Source organism: Octopus bimaculoides, chromosome 13 (genome assembly GCF_046866305.1).
Source record: "Octopus bimaculoides isolate indiv1 chromosome 13, ASM4686630v1, whole genome shotgun sequence".
NCBI classification, from domain to species: domain Eukaryota; kingdom Metazoa; phylum Mollusca; class Cephalopoda; order Octopoda; family Octopodidae; genus Octopus; species Octopus bimaculoides.
The window spans coordinates 141,052-160,285 of record NC_142940.1 but is presented as its reverse complement, the minus strand read 5'-3'; the positions used below and the strand labels follow the sequence as shown (position 1 = coordinate 160,285).

Sequence of the window (19,234 nt, the reverse complement as noted above, 5' to 3'; positions counted from 1 at the left end):
TTAAACGTTTGTGGACTTGAAGCAGATCAGAATTTTAGTGGAAAGAAAATAACTATGCTCTGACAGTTGAAATGTTAACAAAGTTATTAAATGTAATATTAAACATATATCATTACCTAAATGTACACTGCAACAAATGGTTTAACTTGATTTCTTCATAGATATCTGTCCTGTTCAGAAGTTCTGTTTTAAAGCCTGGAGATATTTCACTGCTCCAGGTATTCCAGATTTCTTTGATCCACACATCAATATCTAAATCAGATCTGTAACAAGAATTAATAAAAATATGAATTATACTGAAAAATTTAGAAGATTAAAGAAAAACAGCTGTGCTTATTTACCTTTGATTTATTGAATAGCATATCCAAATTTTTAATAATAGATAAAAAATAATTATTGTTAATGAGAAGGGATGGAAAGAGATAAATTAACTAGAAGGAAGAGAACACAAGAAAATTTATTGTGAAACAAATTAAATGATTGAGATAGTTACACCAAAGCAAGTTGGAAATAAAAAAAATAACCCCCCCCCCCCCATCACCACTAAAAAAACAAAAAAAGGGTTTCCAGCTTTATTGTAAATATTTCAACAATATTTTGACCATTTGACCATACACAAATGAAGGTCAGCTGGACTACTGCAACATGTACAGATAAAGGTGGTGGTGGTGGTGGTGGGTGGGTGGGTGGGTGGGTGGGTGGGTGGGTGGGGGGGGGGGGCTAGAGAAGTGTTGCAACATATGTTAATGAGGAGTGTTCTATTAATTACTGCCATGTAATCCAGGTCATCTGCTAACAACAGGTTTTAGTTGTTTCATGAGAATGGCATAATGGTTGTTATATTATTAATCTGTTCGTGTCACAAAACTTCTCCAGTTGAACCTATTTTGAGCCTATCAGAAGAATGTTCCACTCTCCTTCATTTAAGATTAAGTCATTAACATGGCTGAAATATGATTTAGATCAATAAATACCAGGCTTAAAGAAAAAGTACTGGTGTTGATTCATTTGATTAAAAATTCTTCTAGGCAGTGCCCCAGCATGGCCACAGTCTAATAAAATAAGCAAGTAAAAGATAAAACATAATGTTAATTTTCTTTAGTAAAAATATTTTCTTACGGTTTGCCTCTTTGCTTTGCAAATGTTTCAATATCAAAGTAGGAAGGTTCACTTTCAACTGCTGCAGGATGCAGTCTGTGGCAACAACACAAAAAAAAAAACAAAAGAATTATAAGGTTTTAAATTGAATCCTTGTAATACTGGTGCAGGTCAGGTTGGTTAAGCTGACCTAGGGCTATACAACACAAACAACATAACATTGTTTCAATATTGCATCAATATCACAACAATGCAGTATACACCTAGACGCTAACCCTAACCACAATAGATTCTTTTCTACTCTAGGCACAAGGCCCAAAATCTTTGGGGAGGGGTGCCAGTCGATTAGATCAACCCCAGCAAGCAACTGGTACTTAGTTTATTGACCCCGAGAGGATGAAACACAAAGTCGACCTCGGCGGAATTTGAACTCAGAATATAAAGGCAGATGAAATACCACTAAGCATTCTGCCTGGCGTGCTAACGCTTCTGCCAGCGTGCTGCCTTACGAACCATAACATATTATGTGAAATTTGGTTCCTAGTTGCTTGTGTGTATAAGAAATGCGGAACAACAGATGTGCAAGAGTGGAAGCTTGTCATATAAGCAACTCCCTGAGTGTTACATGTCTTCTTGATCACTGTTTATTATATCAACACATCTCAAAATGAAGGTCTGTGGGGACCAATTGCAAAGTCTTCAGAAATAGTCAGATGCAGTACCCTTTCTCTTCCGACTGAAAAATAAAAATAGATAAATGGAATTTTGGAAACACAGTTTTGAAAGTGAAACATCTACAAATATGTTTTGTTAAGAAGCAGCTATACACCTGGAGGTTTTCTCAACATTGAAGATGTTTTCTGTAGATAAGGTTGTTTCTAGAATGACTGGAGGTTCCAGAATGCTTTCAACATCAACTGAACTTTGGATTCTTGAATATTCACTTTCACTTTGTGCCCTGAAATAAAACCACAAGACTTAAATAATATTTATTTTAACAACCCTCAGAACTGAAGTTTTGTGGATTAGTAAATTTTTTTGAATTTTGGACAAAATGACTTTCAGCATTTAGTTACAGCTTTACATTGTGAGTTGAAATCCTGAAAAAGGTCAACTTTCACTTTCACCTTCCTGGGGTTGACAGAATATCAGATAAGTCCTGGGCTTGATTTAATCAAACTATATCCTCCACCCATAACATGTGTGGCTTTGTACCAATATTAGATAATATTCGGTTGGGGTGAAATCCTGATACTACCTCTGTGGGGAAGCAAGTTAACTGCCCTAAACTGTATAAAGGTGCATGTGCACTGTCAGTGATGGCAGTGTGGTGTGTGTGTGTGTGTGTGTGTGTGTGTGTGTGTGTGTGTGTGCAGGCGCTTTGTGAAGAGTCAAAGAAGTTGTTGAGAAGAGATATTGTTTGTTATGTGCTGTTTCTGATTTATATTTGTATTGTTATAACCTTGTTACAAGTCCACGTTATAAAGTGGCAAATACAGGGAGTTCAAAGAAGGATATAACAGTGTTGACAAGACTTTCGAAGCTCATGGAGGGCATACTTAGTATGGAAGACTTATTAGCTTCCATGGTTCGGTTGCAATGGAAACTACAACAACAAGAGCTGCAACGGCAACTACAGCAGCAACAAGAACAACAGCAACAACAACAACAACAAAATCAACAGTTGTTGGAATTATTGCTGCAGTCAAAAAACACTTCAGCTTCACTCTCGGCAGACACGGTTGCTAATTCAATTGAAGAATTTACGTATAATCCAGAAGAAGGGATTAAAAGGAAGAGTGTAAAAGCTGGATGGATGAAAAGAAGGTACGTCTTCTTTTAAGGAAATTATCACCAGCAGAACCTGAAAAGTTTTGTAATTATATTTTGCTGAGAAAAACCATCTAAAATTTATTTCGAGGAAACGATTAAGCTATTATCTAAAATATTCAGTGAAAGATGTTCACTATTTAATATTCACTGGGATTGTCTAAATTTGAAATAGAAGATTTCATCACGTATGCTAGAATCATAAATAGAGAATGTGAACAATTTAAACTCGACAAATTAAGCCCAGACATGTTTAAATGTTTAATCTTCGTACAACACACACACAAATGTATGTGCATCTTTCCCTGATATATAGTGCTGACATTTCCAACATTGGTAAGGAAACAGGAAAACCAGTGCTTTTGAACAAAAATACCCTGTGTGGGTATTTGTTCTGCCTGAGTCATTCTCACCACCAAAAATACAAGGAACCAATGATTGCTCAGTTAGAAACCTGTAACTAATGGTACCATTGTTTACCAGATGTGATATAAAAATATAAAATTAAATTAAATTACAAATTAAAAGCAGTTCTTGTAATGTAAACATTATCAGTTGCACATACATAGTATATATGTGAAATTTGCTGTGGGACAATGTCCAGGGAAAGCTGTCGAAATGATGCTAAGAGTTAAAGAACACCTGAATATCACAAACCAGGTGAGACAACTCACCTTGGAATCACTGAGAATGGTAGATATCAATAAACAAAAACATATACACTATGTATGTGCAACCGATAATGTTTACATAAAAATTAAATTAAATAAATCTTACCATGGAGCTCTCTCAGTGAAAGAACTTTCTACAGAATAAACATCATCAGGAGAAAGAAACTTCCCACGTTCATCTCTTTCATTTTGATAAAACAGAAAATGAAACTAAAGTAAATACATATAGTTTAATAATAGTTGAGGCTAATTATCATTAATCTTTTTTTCAATAAGCAGCTATAATAAAATAAAACTTAAATATTACGTTGACATCCTCAAAGTTCTGAAGATATTATCTGCAGATAAGGATCCTCTTGCAGCACTTGATGGCTGCCCCGGAGTTGCAAGGTAGGATGCTGAAGGGCACACACCAGCTCCTTCATGCCCACTTGCTTCCCTGAAACAGAAAAGAAAATGAGAAACTGTGCATGTAGCACGAATGTGATGTGCATGTAGCATTAATGTGGTGTGCATGTAGTAAGCTAATATCTAGGTATTTCAGCAGAAGTGATAAGGCTGCATCCTCTGCTAAAGAGGATTGGCCTGCAAGAGCCTTGTGCCAGTGCCAAGCAAAAAGCAATCTAAGCTGGTGGCACATAAAAAGCACCCAGCACACATTGTTAAGTGGTTGGCATTAGGAAGAGTATCCAGCCATAGAAACCAAGGCAAATCAGACTTGAACCTGCTGTAGCTTTCTGGCTTGCCAGCTCTGGTCAAACCAACTAACTCATGCAAGCTAAATGACATGAAGAAGTCTGGCAGACATGAGGTTCGTTGCCAGCAAATTTTTCTGCTCTTAAAAAGGATTTTATCCTTTATAGACACTGTTCAGTATTTACGTGTTGCAAAAAAAAAAAAAATCTTTATATATATATATATATATATATATATATATATACACACACACATATATATATATATATATTCCCAAATATATACACAGCCCAAACATACTAATATGTGTCAACAAACTGTTACACAAATAAATACTAAAATTAAAACAAAAAATAGTTACAGGTACACTGAGACATAAATCATACAAACGAATATAATCATACGATACTAAAATGAAGGTATAACATCAAGTGTATATGTATACACACACAAATAAGCATACATATCCACATAATTACACTGGAAGTTAATCAAAGGGAAGGCAGTGATAAGGAATATACAGAGTAGCAATTCCTGATAAGGATATAAGCCTTCTTTATTTAGTATCTCTTGTTTTATTTATTTTTATTTTTAAATTTGTCGTTTGGAAGAGGGGAAAAGGGGGAAGGTAAATACAAAGGCTGATATCTCTCTCTCTCTCTCCAATCAACTTATTGTGATGATGAGAATTTCATCTAACTGGAATATTTTTGCATTTGAAACATTTCACTATTTTAATCAGAAAATTAAATATGCATGTATGGTTATGTGCATGTCCTTGTTTGGATAAAAATTGGTATTGCTGTGCCCTGTAACTTAGAAGTTTGCGAAATAGAGATTAAGTACCACATTGAAATACGTACTGAGATCAATAAAATGGATTAAACTCTTGAAATGCAGAGCTCCTGCTTGGGCTCAGTCCAAACCAATTAAAGGATGTAAAAAAATACCAGAAGGTAATAAACAAATTCTAAAACTAGATGGTTTTCCAATTCCCAGCCAAAACTATACTAAAATACTTACTGGACAGCTGATGGAACCTTGTCTGTGGATTTAACCAGAGTTGTTGATTCTGTGTAAAAAAAGGAAATAAAATAAATAAAATGGCTAATGTATTTTTACGTTTTTTACTGATGTTTTTACTGATGAAAACATAAGTAGTCATCAAACAGAATCAAAAGAATAATTAATTGAATACACTGACCTTCAGCAACAGTTTCCTTATCTGCAAGCTAGAAATAAAGAAAATGTACAGTTAAGAAATTGTTTAAAATTAAACAAAAGAATCAGGCATAAAATTTGCAAATATAAAAATATTCTTCTTACACCTCTTTTTCTGGAATTATTATCAGGATTTCTGTCAGAAATTCTTTCTAAGTTGTTCTCATACTAATTCTTGGCTTTCAAAATTGTTTTCTACCCTCAAAAACAAGAATCACAGATTCCTAAACCCCTTGTAGATTATTTAAAAAAAATATAGTAAAAATTTGATTTAGATATGAATTCACAATGGAAATGGTTTCAAATTTAGACACAAGGCCAGCACTTTTAAGGGAAGGGATCAGTTGATTACATCATCTCCAGTACTCAACTGGTGCTCATTTTATCAACCCCAAAAGGATGAAAAGCATAGTTGGCCCCAACGGAATTTGAATTCAAAATATAAAAAGCTGGAAGAAACACTGCTAAGTATTTCGTTCAATAGAGTAGCAATTCAGCCAGTTCGCCACTTTCATTCCATTTTGCTTTCATGTGTTGTTGGAATCCCCTTCTGCTGGGTTTGCCCCTGATCCAGCATTTAATTACCATTCGGTTTGTCTCATCCTACCTTCTTCTCTGCCCCTGGCTTTGTGTACAAGCAGTCTCTGGAGGATGGCCAGGCCTGCACTGCTCAACCACAGTCCACCTGCCAGGCAAAAGGCTTCCACCTTTGCTTCCAGCCTCATTAACACCATTATTTCCTACATTTGTATTAGACATCTTCACTCAACATTGAGGTTTGTGTTTTAAGGTTAGCCACCAACCAGTATTTTTATCAAGACACCATTTCTAATAAGACTGGCAACCAAAACTGCAGAGCTCTTACTACCCATAAGTCGAGCCTGTTCCCTTCACATTTCTGTGTGTCATCCCACGCATGGAACCGTTGGACACTGACATGTTGTCACCACTGTTACTAAGGAGTCCTATCTGCCCCAGTTTTAAATCAGTGTTCCTTCTCCTAGACAGACTGCCAACCAAGGCTCACGGGTTCTACCTACCCATTTTCAGAATGGCCATTGACTCTTCTGAGTTCCTTTACCCTTTGCCAGGTTAGAGATGATTTTGAAAATGAGAATATCTGAAATAAACTCGACTGCTCTGGTAAGCTGGGGAGCTATATTAGGTTCCACTCCAATTTGGCATGGTTTTTATGGCTGGATGTCCTTCCTAACATCAACCACTCCAAGAGTGTTGCATGTGCTTATTCTGGTGTTTGGAAACTTAACTTAATGATATGTTTTAAATAAAATTATAGTGGAAGGTTTTTATTTCAATATGAATGATTTTAAAGAGTGAAGGTTTTGTATGGTAGACCTGAGAGCTATGCTCAGTTGGTATGGTGATAAAAGATTAGCTAAAAGAGTAAACAGATAAAGAGGTTTAGCTAAATAGCAAATCAAGAGAAATATAAAAAAATGCAATAAATGATAATGCTGATAGGAAAATTAACTAAAATTCTTACACTTTCTGACATTACTAATTGAGATGAGCTTCCACCAACTGAAAGACCAGATGTAATGCTTTCTCTGAAATATATAAAAGAATTCATTTTATTTACATTTCTATCAAAATATAAACACTAGGTCAATACTTATTGCTTTGCTGACTGTAAGATAGTAAAGTTTTAAGTTTAACTTGTCCATTTAAAATGCTGCTTTTAATATTAAATTTATTCAAAGAGTCTTTGAAAGCATTATAAAATTATTAACTTTATTTTGATCATCAGAAAAAATAGATGATATAGTGTTTTTAACTGAACACTTAATAGGTAATCTTTTAATATTCTTCAGCTAAAAATGAGGTCAGAAAGGGTCAAGTGGTGGAGACATCGTTTCAGCCTAGCTAAAGGCGTCTGGGACATATCTAACTGCTGTCAGAAGAAAACCGTTGTTCCACCGCGGGAAAAGTTCTGACGCAGTGTTAATTCAAATTTGTGGCATAGTGGATCGAATCCACTTCACGCCTGCAAGATATGTCCCAGACGTCTTTAGCTAGGCCGAAACCCTTCCGTTTCGTTCAATCTATAACCGTTACATATATATATATATATATATATATATATATATACACATGTATATTCTTTCGTTCTTTTACTTGTTTCAGTCATTTGATCGTTGCCATTATGAAGTACTACCTTAAAGTGTGTGTATGTATGTGAAGGGCATCCAGCTCAGGTAGGCCATTTACAAGCCAAAATGAGGAGTTGATTGAGAAGGTTTGGCAAATAATCATGGAAAGCTGTTGTGTAACAATCCAAGAAATTACTCATGAAGTGGGAATAAATGCAAAATCAGTGCATTCCAATTTAACTGGGGATTTGTGCATGCAGAGAGTGCGTAGGTAAAATTTGTCCCCAAGGTGCTGGCAGAGCAGCAAAAACAGGGAAATCACTCAGGACAAGATGGACTGTGCAAACCACATGCCAGACTTCATGAAGACCATCATCATTGATGATGAAACATAGGTTTAGGGTCTCTTGCTCAATGTGTTTGGTCATCTTACGTGTAAACGAAAATCCAACAAGCATGCACTTACATCTGTACTCAAAGGCATAACAGCTGGGAATTGACAGAGCCTGCCAGCATGAAAGTTTTCATGCATGCACAAGAAGGGTGGCACCGTCTCCCACTCAAAGGATTTTGCCTACACAGCACTAGTTTTGGCAGGAGAATATACTTTTGGAACATACCTTGTAGACACACATACACAGAATACTCCCAGTTACAGTTTATTACATCCAAATAAATCCTAAACATACTGCTATTTTAGATATTTATCTCGTCTGTTTCTCTTCATCCTACAAAACAATCTTCAGCGAAACCTTACTTTCAAACAAAATCATAGAAAGATGGAACTGTAACTTACACAACATTCTGCCCTTCCTTGTGGCCCTCTTTTGGTGATACGTGGCTAAAAGTTGGAGTAAACTGCTGCGATTGATCAATTTTTCTATAATGTAAAACATCTGAAGCTTGTGATTGTTGGTAGAGAGGAAACATTAATCTCTTAACATGCTTTGCAGTTATATTAAGTTTCGGTGGTGATAATGTCCAGAAATACAGGTCATCATTGAGCATTGTTGGGACTTCGTTTCCTTCAATTGTGATCTGAAGCTCAGAAAGCTGAAATATATTAATATGTAAAAAGATAGGGTTGATGAGTAAGTAGAGACAAACATAGGATAGATGGTTGGGTAAGTAGATAGGTAGGAAAGAAAGTAGGTGGATAGGGTGTAGACAAATAGAAAGATAGCTAAGTACAATGGTATATGTGTGTGTGTGTGTGTGTGTGTGTGTGTGTGTGTGTGGATGGTATATAAATCTTTAGTTAAATATATTCAATGAGGATATTGTATACTGAATTTACAGTGAGTGCTCTTTCGTATCAAAGTATTAATACTATTAAAGTATTTATACATTTAATATGAGTGATTATATATATTATATTGTGAAATAATATCAGGAAATTAAAATCAGAAAAATTCTTCAGAAAGATATATTTTTATTTGTATAACTGGAAGATGCCAATTTAAATTTTAAAATTTAATGTAACTGTAAATGTCCATTTATTATAGATTAGATGTGCAAGGTTTTTAATTCTAAGAATACCTATTCAACATTCATTTGATGTATAATTTATGTCATGTAAATGTGCGTATATACTCAAATAATTCTAATTAATTTATTTATCAATCTATACCGATGCCTTGCGTTCTCTGAACATTCACAATTCCCACAAACTCTTGGATAATATGCAATGTTACGACATTGGTTATTCTACAAAGAATATTCCAACACTGTCCAATGAGGTCTATACAAAAATGCTGCTAGAGAAAATGGTAGACCTCTTCTGGTGCATGAGATGCAAGGTGTATTTCTTTGAACAAGGCATGCCAACATGTACAGGATCAGATGTAGTAGGTTTCCACCCAGGAGCAAAGAGCTTGAAACCTTTGAAGCAGACCTATTGGGCATCATCCCCAAGCGAAGACTCCGTAAGTTTTCTTCCTTTTTTCAACACAAACTCTGTGCAGACATATAACAAATAAAAATCTCTGACAAGTCCTTACTCTTCTTGGATAAGACTAAAAGCAAATATAAAATAGAGACACACCTGATAGCCTTTTAGACAATTACACAGAAACACAGGCATGCTTCCCCAAACACATACAACAACATTAACAGTAAAACCCAAAAGATGGCAATTAGCTTCATCACACTCAAGGACTACGAGCTAAACTTTGCCTCTCACCCCAAATGCCACCTGATCAATTTAGCCAAACCCCCTACTGTGAAATGTGCTGTGTGTGAGTGGATGTAAGTATGTGGTTGTACATGTGTGTATGTGTGATTGTTTTGAAATACTGACAGGTAAACTGATGATGCCTGGCTGGGTGCAGATAATTTGCCAGATGAGGATGGTGGTGGCAGAGTGTAAAGAATAGGTGAGATGGAAAAGATGACAAGTTCTTCAGATAAAGAATAATTATAATAATTCTTTATTTGAAGACTTTCTAATAGGAAATTCTTCACATGTCTATCTAACATGTAAATCTTTGTGATTCCTATTAGCAAATGAAACATGTGTAATGGAGAATAAATAATACCAAAAGATCTCCATTTTCCCCGTTTTGTTATAAATTAACTCTGCAGATAACTTTTCCATTATTCTCAATTTTAATATGTATTTTGACTCGTATATAGCACCAACTATAAATACACATCAATTGTAATATTGGAATAAGCAGATGTACTTCAAGAGGAAACAGCTGGGATTTACCCTAACTTTATACACACACACACACACATTTCTTATCTTACTTTATAAATCAGTTTCAAGCAGGGTGTTCCACAAAAAAAGCCAGCTTCAAACATGTCCAGCTTTACATAAAGGATTTCAGTTTACTTACTAGCTTTTCAGCATTAGACTCCAGTTCATTTAAATCCTTTTTGAAATCACAATCCATCATTATGTTGGCAGTGAATGTAGTTTGGCCATCATCATCATCTGGCAAACGGTTTGTTGTTATACTTTCCTGATAAGTTATAAAGAATTTTCTTATTGAAAAATAGAATATTCTTTCAATGAATGTACAAAGATAAAAACTTGAGAATTCATGGAATTTAACAATTTCTTAATTTATATGCTTATTAATTATTTGAAAGCATTTTTAGACAGCAAATGGTATTTCTGTGAAAATACAAAGTTATTTTAGAATTACTATTTGGTAAGAAATTCATTTTAAAGACTATTTACAGGTGTCCACAACTTTTTTCTCCAAGTAGGATCTAATTCAAATATTGTCAATGAAGGAAGGTTTTTAATCGAAATAGAGAAATGAAATTTATTTTCTGTAAAAAGACGAGTTTCTGTAGGAAAAGTTGAACACCACCACCTGACACTGTGTCAATATTGAGAATTTTGTCAAACTATCTGTGTCAATAATCTGATGTCATAAGAATTTAGAAACTTCAAGACAATATGAATTCATTTTTTGGAATGATGGATCTTGAAGCAGATAAAGCTATAAATAAAAGTGTGCAAATATTGGGTTAAGAAAACCACTTGGATAGAAATCTTGATCTGCTTTGAGCTTCTCCATTTCAAAATAGATTTATTTCATATTCTCTTGAAGATTCTAAAATGGAAAAAGAAATTCAAAGGAGTGAATGGTAGAACATCTGTCATGTCTACAGAAAATTTGGATTTGAGTGCCACAAGTAGCTTCAGACTTCTTCTATACAAAGACACTATTATTAATGTTACCTGCTTTGAGTTTCACTGTTCCAAAGATATATATTATATTATATATTAATTTAGTGTGATTTAGATAAAAATTGCACAACAAATTACCAGTATTTAGAACTATGTCTCTATTCACGTATATTCTGAAGGAAAACTGTGAGAAGGACTTGGACAAAAATGTCCAAGTTTGATATGGTTGGACTCTATAGTTTGTTCATAAAATATTTAGTTACTTCACCATGAATGCATTTCAATAACAATGAAATAAATAGCCACTTAACACAAGGAAAACTTTATAAGCAGATTGTTTTGTCAAATTTTCAGAGATTGTGTAATTCTTGTTAGTAACCTTTAGTATTGATTCTGGAATGCTGAGTTGATACTGTAATATTGTTGGCAGTCTAGTATGAATACTAAAGGTTACTAATGAGAGTTATATAATTTGAAGATTTTGACAAAGCAATCTGCTTAGGTTTTCCTTATATAATTTATTTTCTTCTCATTATTAATGAAACATGCTTAAGATACAGAACTAAATATGTTATAAACTAGTTTTGTTTTGCTTTATATATGATAAGAAGTTTTTTGAAAGTAAATAAAAAATATTGTATTAGCTAATCATGATTACAAGGAAATTTTCAACAAGTTTTTCTTAAAGTTTCAAGCAATTAAATGGGTCTTTAAATGAACAGCAAAAAGCTAAAGAGAGACTGACTTAGTTGGCAATAATTAATGTGTTCTCATGTACATGAAAACATACTTATCAACAATGCATGTAAATGGTGCTTCAACAGAGTATGTATAGAGTGAATTGACAAGGCTTGTATATGGTGCATCAACAGTACAATTTTTCTAGTGAGCAATTAATTTCATAGAGAAATATTAGTAAACTAAAAAGCAAAAACATTTATATATATTGGTCCAGTTTAAATAAACCCTAATAGAACAGTAATTTATGAGTAAATTTAGTATAAAAACAAATACTTTACTCTGCATGACTTGATAGGAAAATGTGTTTGGTATTTGCTTGGTGTATGATATTTCCAGGTGGCTTTTGTAAAAGGAGATGGAATTTGAAATTCATTGGTTGCCCCACAAAAATTATGGTGGGTAATCTTACAGAATTGCTTTATTTTTGTTGACTTTAAAGCTATTTCTTCTTTCATTTTCTTCAATGCCTGTGGTTCACTCTTTTCCAATGATGCAGAAACTTTCTCCTCCTTCTCAGGTATTTTTGGCGTTACTTTCACAAATGCATCTTTCAAATTGAGAATGTCTTCCTTGGTCACAGAGATAGGAGTTGATATTGTCTTTAATATCTGTTTATAGAATTTCATAACAGTTAATATCAATTATTTAATTAAAATTCAACTGAATTTAATTTAAAGAAATTGATAAAAGAAATAAATAAACCCTACTAGTAAACCATCACTTTATTAAATGTCTTGTGTGAATATATTGTTTCTGTGTCTTGAATTTTTGTTTTTACATATTAACAGTGGTTGGAGAGGTCTGCAGACTATTATATAACCATTTACCTGTGAAGCAAAATTTGACCATAGCATGGCCTTCCTTGGTCAATTTCTTCCATAGATTTCATTACCATGTCATCATGTAAATATAATTTCAATAGTTTTGTCTTCCTCGTTGTTGCTTTAAGATAACCTTAGTTCATGCATTTCCTTAACCGCAACATATTTATTCATTTATTAAAGTTTATCACACAGTCACTTATTTCTCTAATTTTGTCTTAGATTAGCTGACCGAAAACTCTCAGATTTTTCAATTCTATTTTACTATTTATCAACATTTGCTGTCTCGTTAAATTATGCTACACAAATCCCAAAAGAATATTTTTCTTCCTCGTGGTCTGACCATTACCCCCCTCTCTTTCTCTGCCTCACTCTATCTCTCTCTTTCAATTACCACTCACTTTGCCACATATATATATATATATATATATAGATTCAAGGCTTGAATATGGTACTTATGCGAAGGCACCCGAATATCACATCCCAAAAGGATGGGTGATTAAAATCAAATAATAAGCAACACGGATTTCAAAAGTGATTGCAGTACGCACGTTTCATGCTACTTCAATTTATTTAAGTAATGTGAGCATTACCTTAAATGCAATATGAAGAGCAATCTTCAGCTGCACGAAAAAATGTAGAAAAAAAGACATATTACAAATGTGGCAACATATTAAAACCAAGTGGGAGAGAGCAGAGGAAGAATATATAAGTCCATCTTGACATAGCAGGGTCTATCAGATGGACTTATATATTCTTCCTCTGCTCTCTCCCACTTGGTTTTAATATGTAGCCACATTTGTAATGTCTTTTTTTCTACATTTTTTCGTGCAGCTGAAGATTGCTCTTCATATTGCATTTAAGGTAATGCTCACATTACTTAAATAAATTGAAGTAGCATGAAACGTGCGTACTGCAATCACTTTTGAAATCCGTGTTGCTTATTATTTGATTATATATATATATATATATATATATATATATATGTGTGTGTGTGTGTGTGCGTGTGTGTGTGCTCTAATACTAGATTACTCTCTGTTGTCAATATACTGTGAAAGCGTTATACACACACTTACTTGTTGGTGAATAGTCATGCTTCCTTCTTGATCATTAGTCTCTGAAAAAAAAAAGGGAACAATGGTACAAAAAATAGCCAAAGTCTACTACTACTACTACTACTACTACTACTACTGCCACTGCTGCTGATAATAACACAGGCACTACTGAATGCATATGTGGTGGAAAAAAATGTAAACTACCTGATTGTATTTTACCTCTAGGGAATTGTAAGTGACAGTATACATATACATACATTAGCAAGAAAATAGTCACCAACCAACCCTACACCTATTTAACCTAGCAGTATGATTTATAATTCCTTGTCTTTACACCAACTTTTGTAGCATTTATTTTAACATTTACTTTATTTTATCCTGTTATGTTCACCATTCTTTTTATTTCTATTATAAAAATCTCAACGGTGGTATGATTTTACAAACTCAACTAATGTTGGTATGGCAATGGTTATTTCCCCTTACACATACATGTGAAAAACTACACTGACAATGTCTCATTTCGGTCTGATCTTTCATACTTTCATCAGTTAATAATGGAAGGTGTCTTTTTATGATTTGAATTCCAGTTGAAAAATTGTTGGGTTTTTCTCAATGTGAAAAACCTTGTCTCACACATGCAAATCCCTCAGTTTTTCATATACACCTTCCACTTCAGAGGCAGAACTACGATTTACCCTTTATTACAAATAAAATTATTCTTCATTGCCAATAACAACAATTTTGGTTATTATTATTATTACTATCAATTTCACCATCCAGGGATTTCAATACATCTTTCAAACCTTAAAATTTTCATTTACCCGTTTTTATAGTGTGACTTTTTAACATCAATCCATGGGATTAATAACTCTTTTTTCCTCCTGTCTTTGCATTACATCTTCACCTAACTTTATATTCCACTAAAATTTTGTTCCATCTTCATACTATTGCCAAATGAACCTAGTCTATGTACCTCTAGCCATGTTACTTCCAGCTAGTATACCTGCAGAGACGTCAATATTGTTTAGTGGCAATAATCAGCACAAGACCAACTTTCTGACCAGTTATACACCCATAACTTGTAACATTGTTTGACTGTGAAAATATAACTCTGCTCTGTGACTTATATTGACTGTGCTTTTGTTCCTGATTTATGGATAACATCTGACAGCACACACACACACACACACACGTATGTGAAGTGTGCATGCGAGTGTGAGTTCTTGTCTTGGCCTCATCTGATAAACAAGCATCAGCATCATGCAAGTGGACTCATTCACTTTCAATCTTCCATGAAAATATGTCCAGCTAAGAGGAAATACTAATTTCGTTAGAAACACATGAAGGTTGGCAACAGGAAGGGCACCTGTCATGCAAGCATGGGAGAGTGGCTCTTAAAACAATGATAATGATGGTAATGTATGCTAGGCTTCCATACTTTCCATCAACTAAATTTAACTAATAAATTTATAAAGTTTTAACAAATTAAATAAAATAGATTGAAACAAACTTAACGAATCCAACTTAGGGAATAGGTCAGATGATTTGTCTTTCTGATTTAAAGCATCTTGATTATCTGCATTTTGAATATCAGGATCTGAAAATCTAACAGAAAAATTTATTCATAGAAAATTTTATATATATTTCCATCAAACAACATACACAAGTTAACCAAAAGTGAATAATTAGTATGAAATAAATTGTCACATATTCGAAAGCCATATTCTGTTTACTCAATGAAATACGAAAAATAAAACACTTTATCCTAATTTTGTGAAATAACCTTTCTTTTATTCTACAACATTTATTGTTAATAATTCTTCTTGTTTCAAATACTCTACACCCTTCTGGGAAGAAAATAACAACATTGAAAACTTAGATGAACTTCTAAGATTGTGTTTGAATAAAATTACTGTATACATTCATATTGTAATTAATATTGTGGATTGTTAGGTATTTAGAACACACACTCACGCCCATAAATATAGATAGGTAAGAAAATAAATATTTTACATCAAACCCTTAAATATAAATAATTTAAGAAGACCAATAGTTTTTTGTCCCTTTGTATATTGATAATTTAGGTGCTGTAATGTTAATAATAATTTAGCAATGGATGTATGATGCTTAATACAAGCAGTGATTGAGTGGAAGAAGACAAGATTTATGAATTCACATAAAATGTTTTTTTTAGATTTGTGTTAATGGAGTCAGGGCAGGTTTGAAGTGTCAAGGTTAAATATGGGCTGACACTTGGCTCTGGAAGAATAAAGGGTGGTATGCTTACATAGGGGTAGATATTGTGGGAGGTAATGGCAAGTAGGTAGGAAGAGTGTGAGGAACAAAACTAAACCTTGTGACACAGTAGAATTATCAAAGAGTTGGGTGAAGGAGTTCCATTAAGACATATGCCATGGTAGGAAGCTTTTAAAAGAGACGGATGAAACCTGAATATAGGAATTTTAACCAGCAGGTTCATGTGTGAAACATAGTTGAAGCTTCTACGAAATTTTTTGATGGCAACACTTCTTACTAAAAGACTAACATAATGCTTCATATTTCTGCACTGCTTGGCCTAGGAATTGAAACCGTGATCTTGTGATTATGAGTGCAACACCCTAGCCACTAGGCCATGCACCCCCCCCCCCCATACAATGATGATGATGCAGTAAATTATAATGATAATGATGATGACACTTACTGCCAAGTATCCTTTAGCTTTACTAATCCTGGAGATCCTGAAAGGGAAGAAAAGATAATCATAAAGTTTAACAGCAGAGAGGGGGGAGGGATAGAGAGAGAAAGGGCGAGAGAGAGAGAGGGGGACGGAGGATTAGAATCTCTTTCTTAAAAACATCTTTTATTGAACAGTGGAATAGAAGGTGTTAGACTGTGCCAGTGGAGCGCTAAGAGCACCGTCCGAACGTGGTCATTGCCAGAGCAGTTGTCTGGCTTCTGTGCCAGTGGCACGTAAATAGCATCATTTGAGCGTGATCGTTACCAGCGTCGCCTTACTGGCACCTGTGCTGGTGGCATGTGAAAAAACATTCGAGTGAGGTCGTTGCCAGTGCCGCTGGACTGGCTCCTGTGCAGGTGGCACGTAAAATAAACCATTTTGAGCGTGGCCATTGCCAGTACCGCCTGACTGGCCCTTGTGCCAGTGGCACGTAAAAGCACCCACAACACTCTCGGAGTGGTTGGCATTAGGAAGGGCATCCAGCTGTAGAAACTCTGCCAGATCAGATTGCAGCCTGGTGCAGCCATCTGGTTCACCAGTCCTCAGTCAAATCGTCCAACCCATGCTAGCTAGCATGGAAAGCGGACGCTAAACGATGATGATGATGATGATGATGACACTAAAGCTCTGTTGCACATGTACATTGAAACTTTCTTATTATTCCATTGTAGCTCTTGTGTCATAGCTTGTACTGGTGTTCCTTCCTAGACCTTTTATACATTTACTTGATAGAGGAAGGGTCCTGTCTGTTTTCTAGCTTACTAGAACCTTAGTCTTTGCTAAAAGTTAACCTTAAGGCCTTTTGTTTCCACACCTGGAATTTCTTTTCTAGTTCTGTTACAGAATCTGCTATAAGAGCAGGGGCTGCCAGTCTTGAATTCTTCTGTTGTGAATAGGAGGGGACTGAGAACCAAACCCTGATGAATGCCTACCTCTACACTAAATTCATCACAATACTCGTGGTTAACTCTCACCTTACTGACAGAACCTCTGTACATGGCTTGTACGGCTTTCACAAGCCACTCGTCTTCCCCTAACTTCCTCAGAGCCCACCATGTCATACAACAGAGAATTCTGTCAAAGGCTTTCTGTAAGTTAACAAATACCATTGGTTTATTCTTGGCCAAATACTTTTGCTGCAGTTGTCTGACTATATAGATAACATCAGCAGTGCTTCTCTGAGGCCCAAAGCCAAACTGCATTTCATCTCATCCGATTCTGCTCCTAATTAACTGGGCTATAACTCTTTCTGTCCCTTTCATGACCTGATCCAGCAACTTGATGCCTCTGTAATTACTTCTACCTGAGGCATCTCCTTTACCCTTGTGGCAGCTGACTATAATGCTGCTACACCAGTCATTGGGGATGACACCCTCCTGAATACCCTGATTAACTATTTGGGTGACTGGACTCTATCCTACCCAGCCAGATATTTTAAGTATCTCAGCAGTGACTCCTAATGGGTCAGGGGCTGTCCCTGTCTTCATATCCTTAATTGCCTTATCTATCATACAACTGTCAACACAAACAGCTAGTCCCTCTATTGGGTTCACATAGGGAAGACTCCCTTTCTCCCATGATGTGCTTCATGTTTTAATGAAATTTTCATTGTAATTCTATGAACTTGAAGATGGATATTTTTGTGGAGATGGTCTCAGGTGGATTGCTATCAAAAAAGGTTCATGCAATTTGATTTGTGAATCTAGTAAATTGATGAATGACAATAGAATAGAGGATCCTTTCTGAATATTAAGTTTATTAGATGACTGTCATAAAAACAAGAAATACAACTCACTAGGAATACTTTGATGAGGAGTTGCAGTATATCCTGTTTTAGCTGGAGATTTTAATCCCTTTGGCATACATAATTTTTCTGCTGCTTCAATCAAAGACTTAGCAGTACTTTTTACCTGGTGATCAAAGTAAAATTGAACTGTTATAATAAATCAGTCAATGTATGAAATAGAACAATTTTTCTTGTATTTTAAAAATTCTTTATTAATTTCCCCAGTAGGAAAAGAAAGGAGAGAAAGAGAGGGGTAGAGATATCGGATTAGAATGAGAAAGTGTGAAAGAGGATAAGTGCAGACGTGCTGAGACCATACTTTCAAAGTACAGTTGGGGGGGGGGGTGAAGAACACAGGTGAAATGGTAGAGAGGATTGGACTGATTGGGAAAGTGAGGGGGGGGGGGAGGTATAAAGGAGGAAGCTTCTTAAGAGTGTGAAGAAAGATGGTTAGCGACAGGATAGAGGTGACTGTAGCAAATGATTGTGAGAGATATAGGAGTGGTGTAGGGGACAACAGAGGTTTATGGTAGCATTGAGAGTGACAGCAGATAAGAAAGATGTAAGTATTTAGTAATTCTTACTTGTGTAATATTTGATTGATAATCTTGTTGTGTCTTCTCTGTGTTCTCCCCCAACTCTTCTTTACTGCTCGGGGCATTACTTTCAGCTATAAATTAAAAGACACGTAAAACACTACCAATGGACTCGTTTCTTATAATCTAATTGTCAATCAAATATCGTGTCATAAATTTGCATCATGATTATATTCTGATTTTTAAAATATAATTATTACAGGAACTTATTTAAATGACTAACCT

General features: G+C 34.9%; 1 protein-coding gene across 10 annotated transcripts in view; it reads right to left on the bottom strand.

Moving 5' to 3' along the window:
- Positions 1-19,234, bottom strand: part of LOC106882836 (uncharacterized) — a 65,588-nt gene that overhangs the window by 42,694 nt on the left and 3,660 nt on the right. For 9 of the 10 annotated variants that reach the window (XM_089361321.1, XM_089361327.1, XM_089361325.1 and 6 more), the window contains 16 exons: positions 18,998-19,083; positions 18,423-18,537; positions 16,592-16,628; positions 15,401-15,495; positions 13,912-13,952; positions 12,293-12,622; positions 10,468-10,593; positions 8,424-8,680; positions 7,021-7,084; positions 5,500-5,527; positions 5,319-5,367; positions 3,907-4,038; positions 3,706-3,780; positions 1,928-2,056; positions 1,120-1,194; positions 117-263 (listed from right to left, as the gene is read on the bottom strand). In XM_089361321.1, the coding sequence (XP_089217447.1) occupies positions 117-263; positions 1,120-1,194; positions 1,928-2,056; positions 3,706-3,780; positions 3,907-4,038; positions 5,319-5,367; positions 5,500-5,527; positions 7,021-7,084; positions 8,424-8,680; positions 10,468-10,593; positions 12,293-12,622; positions 13,912-13,952; positions 15,401-15,495; positions 16,592-16,628; positions 18,423-18,537; positions 18,998-19,083 (1,786 nt within the window). Of the gene's footprint in view, positions 1-116; positions 264-1,119; positions 1,195-1,927; positions 2,057-3,705; positions 3,781-3,906; positions 4,039-5,318; positions 5,368-5,499; positions 5,528-7,020; positions 7,085-8,423; positions 8,681-10,467; positions 10,594-12,292; positions 12,623-13,911; positions 13,953-15,400; positions 15,496-16,591; positions 16,629-18,422; positions 18,538-18,997; positions 19,084-19,234 lie in introns of those variants that run through there. The other variant, XM_089361330.1, reaches the window with a different exon arrangement.